The sequence below is a fragment of the Penaeus japonicus genome, unplaced genomic scaffold, assembly GCF_977035675.1.
Source record: "Penaeus japonicus unplaced genomic scaffold, GWHDUDI00000001_assembly GWHDUDI00000042, whole genome shotgun sequence".
Lineage (NCBI taxonomy): Eukaryota > Metazoa > Arthropoda > Malacostraca > Decapoda > Penaeidae > Penaeus > Penaeus japonicus.
In genome coordinates this window covers 17,007,700-17,012,699 of record NW_028234444.1, presented here as the reverse complement: position 1 = coordinate 17,012,699, position 5,000 = coordinate 17,007,700, and the positions used below count along the sequence as shown (strand labels likewise).

Here is a 5,000-nt window from a genome sequence, read left to right as displayed (position 1 = left end):
CAGAGTAATAACCTTGGTCAAAACTTTATAAACAAATTTTTTTTATCAATCACCAATTACAAGGATTCTACCAACTCCGTTATTAAGTGGTAAATCATGAAAAACAGTTACAAATAGCAATGATAAAGGATTCTCCTGGATTACATTCACCAAAGAAATAACAAAAGTAATTTCAAATATTATGAATAGATTTAATGCAAACACCTCAATAATAACAATTATAACAGAAACAATATCAGAAATAACTCCTCTAATCAAGGATTTATCAGAATGTATAAATGAATAGCATAATTTTGTGGAATGCAAGGTCAATATTAAACAAACAAACAAAAAAGCTACTTTATTTATAAAGAAAATCCAGCACTAATCGCATTAAGCGAAACTTGGCTAAAAGAAAAAGATAATATAAAGATCCGAAAACAACGATATTATAACAAAGGATAGACTAGACACAACTGAATACCCAATAATACACAATAACCAACCTATCACGAAAATAGATGATCAACTATGCTTATTCAAACAAGAATTCAAAAAGATAACAAGTAAAGATAAAAAAAAAAATATGTGATAGGAAAGAATTAAATAAACGTTTCGAATTACCAGATACTGAAGGATTAAGAAAATCATTCACTTTAAATGAACTAAAAACAGCAATAAAAAATTCTAAAAATGGTAAGGCCTACGGACCAGACGAAATCCCCTATGATTTTTATAAAAGAGCCCCAGGCAATATTTTAGAACAAATACTAAAATTTTTTAATGAACTCTGGTCCAAAGGAGAATATCCTGAAGAACTAAAATGGGGAAAAATATAAAATTAACTACTCTAAATAGATTAAAAAGAAATTCAAAGAAATCACATTTGATATAAAAAACTTAATTCTTACACTAACAAAACATAAAAGCATCATAAAGATACAACATATACCTGCTCACAAAAACATAAAAGGTAAAACATAGTGAAATAGTCGACACTGCAGCCAAAAAAGCCCACAACATCACAACACCCACAAACTTAATCAAAGACACCTCAGACATCAAAAAAGATATCAAGTTAAAATTCCAAAATAATTGGAAAAACGACCGAATAGAATACCAAGTACAAAATATGACGACATAAAAAACAACTCAAATCACACCCTTGGACAAGATCCAAAAATAGAAAAATAGATGCATGTCTAACCAGAGTGGAAACAAAACCATACAAAACTAAAACAACATCTTAACAGAATAAAAATTAAAAATGATCCATTTTGCAGATGGTGCAACAACCAAGAAGAATCAGATGAACATTTGATTCTACATTGCCCAAGGTTCAACTCGAGCAGAGTAAAGTTACTAGAAGCACTGAAAAAAAATCAAAACCAACAACCCCACAGTAGACCTTCTAATCACTGGACGAAACCAGCCAACAACAAAGAAATATTGCATTTTGAAACATTCCAAAATATTTCTCCAAAGAACGAAGATAATAAACCTAACATAACCAAGAAAGAACATAGTAAAGAATCCAGTGAATATAGACTATAGAATAGTCTAAAACCCTTTAAAAGAAGAAAGAAGAAGGAAATATATTATAATCCTATTTTATTGGTATAAATGCCATCTTTCACTCTTCGTTATATAGTCCATATAGTTGATTTTTTAAAAGTTCCCGAGGATTTGTTGATCATGTTAACTAGTGAGCGGCATAATGTCCTTTTTATAGATATTTAAAAGGTATGCATGTGTGTGACGTATCCATATAGAGATGCTATGAACTTTTTCTGTTCCCCTTTTTATTTGTCTTAATTCAGTAGATTTACTTGCTTGGAAATCCCGCTTATTCATATATACAGGTGACTTTATTACAATATCTCTGTTATTTAATTTAATATGCAAATGATACAAAGACATTTTAAATATGAATATATATGAACATTAAGCCCAAGAACTCAAGACAATCATAAGCAATAATATTGACCAGCTTGAAGGACAAGATATAAGCAAAAATGATGAAAAGTTTTGACTCCGATGATGGACGTGGGAAGTACCATCGGCTTGATCAACCAGGAGACAAATATGTAAATAGGTAAATATTATATATATTTAAAAGGATAACTCAAAGCAAGGATCTCTTAACTATTTTCATTGATATTAGTGTTTATTTATTTTTTTATTTTTTTCATTTATTTATGTATATTTCATTTTCTTAGACTTTTCATACTCTACTAACCTTACACAGTGACTTCACATACGCTCAAACTTCAAACATGCTTGAAGCTTCTCTCAGATCAAGTTATACATGTGTTCGGGTTATCCTTTCAAGTAGAATTCCCAGAGCTGTTTGTGTAGGGGGCATGACTAACAAAAATAGGCCCAGAGATTGTTTAGTGAAAATGCAACTGAATGACTCTTAGACGGTTGATTGGCTAGTAGTGTTTGCAGGGTGTTGCTATGGCTCTATGAATGGGTTGAATGGACACGGCTCTGTTAAAGAACTTTGCATGATACGGGACAGCTGCAAAACTTGCTGAACCAGATTGTTGGAGTGATTAGATAAACCAAATATAAAGAGTAATAAAAGGTATTATGGGGCTGATTAAGAGAGTTGTAAATGAGAAAGAAAAATTCTGGTAAATTTTCCGGATAACGCCGTGTCACTAAATACCACAAAAGTGGTATCGATGGATTCCTCTCAACCTCTACTATTCGTATATAGTGGAAATAATGCGCGCTTCCACCCCTGGACCCCAATATGTTGCGTTCTGCATTTGTTAAGAGTTGAAGAACTTGAAGATTGAAGAAAGGAAAACTATTTTTTCCAAAGATAAATTTGCTCTTATTCATAGTTTCAGGAACTGTATTTGCGAAAAAATAGCCATTGATTTATTGTTTTGCAACTTTTTTATTTATTATTATCATTGTTGTTATTATTATTATCATTGTTGTTTTTGTTGTGTTGTTGTTATCATCATCATTGTTTTGGTTCATGTTAAGATTGAGGGTATTTTTTTCTTCTTCTTTTTCTTTCTTTTAGCTGTTTTATCAGTTAGGCATATTTCCTTTGATGCATGTATTTACCCTTTTCCCTCTTCAAGTGAGACTTGAGAACCATTAACCCACACAGGACGGGTGGTACAGCATGTGTACCGCGCATTCAAAAGCCCAGTTGCCGGGCGGCACAGTATTGTGCCAGCCATTCAATTGATTTAGGCCTAATAATTCGAATGCCCCGGCATTTGGACATTCAAGGCTAGAATTCCCCCGTCGGGAATGGGTTAATATGCCTGGAATTTTTAACACCAAATTGCTTGTGGAAAAAGCCTATTCTATTTGTCACTCTGACACCCATGTTAGTTCTTGCTATGTTTGATCTCTTGTTATGTTTGATCTGTAAATAATTTGTATTTGCTTTCTGGGCTTTTGGCTTAACTATTTTACTTTTAATAGTCAATGCATTGTAGTAGTATGGTAAAAGATACTGTAAGTACTGCCATATTTGCAGGGGATGGTTGCATTACCCAAGTGAAGAGCATTTTTGAGTTCCTACTTGGTCACTGGTCGGGTCAGTAAGAGTGCAGGCTGTTCTAATGTTGAGAGTTTCATTTATTTTTAAATTTCTGTAATGACCTCTTATCCTTTCAGCAAGCAACTTATCCTTTCAAGCAACATTTAGGCTATTAAAGTGGTCTGTTACTAACTCTCCTGACCTTAGCTGTAAATACTTAATGGCTATGGCTATATCGATGAAAAAATTGTTCATAGTGCATATTCTAAGTTTGAGCACTAGACTCTGAATAATAGGGATATGGTTCTTTGATGTAAGGAAAGCAGCATTTCAAAGAAATCTGTTTATTCATTTAGCACTGATCATGTAACTTGTGAGGCATTATATCACAGATTTTATTTTTATATTATTTTTCCTTTACATTTTCATGATAATTATATGCAAAAGTACAGGTTTGTACTCTTTTGCTAATATTAACTTTATTATTAGCAAGATATTTGCAAAGTATAATTTCACAAGAATTCTTTAAGAATAGAAATAATGTTTTGTTTTATCCTCTAAAAAGACCAACAAGTAATTTTGAATTGAGGAGATATTTCCAGAATAATGTGAAACGGACATCAATTAATTCATTTACTTTCTCCCAACAGGGCTCAGCTAAGCAAAAAACAACTGATAACATGTGTGTCGTTAGTGGTCGTCTGCATTGGAGCCATAGGGTTGGGCCTGGGCATTGGTAAGTGGCTCTTTGGTGTTATTTGTCTTCTTTATTTCTGAGTGTGTCTGAGTGTGAGTGAGAGTGTTAGTGAGAGTGTAAGTGTGAGTGAGAGTGTTAGTGTGAGTGAGAGTGTAAGTGTGAGTGTAAGTGAGATATTAGTGTGAGTGAGAGTGTTAGTGTGAGTGAGTGTTAGTGTGAATGAAAGAGTTAGTGTGAGTGAGAGTGTAAGTGTGAGTGTAAGTGAGATATTAGTGTGAGTGAGAGTGTAAGTGTGAGTGTAAGTGAGATATTAGTGTGAGTGAGAGTGTAAGTGAGATATTAGTGTGAGTGAGAGTGTTAGTGTGAGTGTAAGTGTGAGTGAGAGTGTTAGTGTGAGTGAGAGTGTTAGTGTGAATGAAAGTGTTAGTGAGAGTGAATGTGAGTGTAAGTGAGAGTGTGAGTGAGATTGTGAGTGTGAGAGTGAGAGTGAGTATGAGTGTGGGTAAGAGCTTGTCTCTGTGTGTCTGCGTGTCTGGATGCCTCTGTATGTCTCTGTGTTTATGAGTGCACATTGCATTTCATATGATATGCATGTGTAGTGTATGTTATTTCTATATGATTCCACTATTTATGTGCTTAATTATATTAGCTTTGATGTCACTCTTATATGTATTATTCATTTTCTTGTTATTTATATATATCTATATTTGTATACATGTATTTACTCTATTTTCTTGCAACCAATATATTGATTTGTTGCAGGTCTTCCCAGGCTAAACTCAGAACCCGCTCACAAGGAGGAATCCAAGG

At 33.3% G+C, this 5,000-nt stretch overlaps 1 protein-coding gene across 7 annotated transcripts in view; it reads left to right on the top strand.

The window, feature by feature from the left end:
* Positions 1–5,000, top strand: part of LOC122255239 (scoloptoxin SSD14) — a 40,466-nt gene that overhangs the window by 25,257 nt on the left and 10,209 nt on the right. For 4 of the 7 annotated variants that reach the window (XM_086535140.1, XM_043019177.2, XM_043019176.2 and 1 more), the window contains exons 2-3: positions 4,144–4,229; positions 4,953–5,000. The exon at positions 4,953–5,000 is cut by the window's right edge and continues 17 nt beyond it. In XM_086535140.1, the coding sequence (XP_086391266.1) occupies positions 4,144–4,229; positions 4,953–5,000 (134 nt within the window). Of the gene's footprint in view, positions 1–1,262; positions 2,075–4,143; positions 4,230–4,952 lie in introns of all 7 variants that reach the window. The other 3 variants (XM_086535139.1, XM_086535137.1, XM_086535136.1) reach the window with 3 other exon arrangements.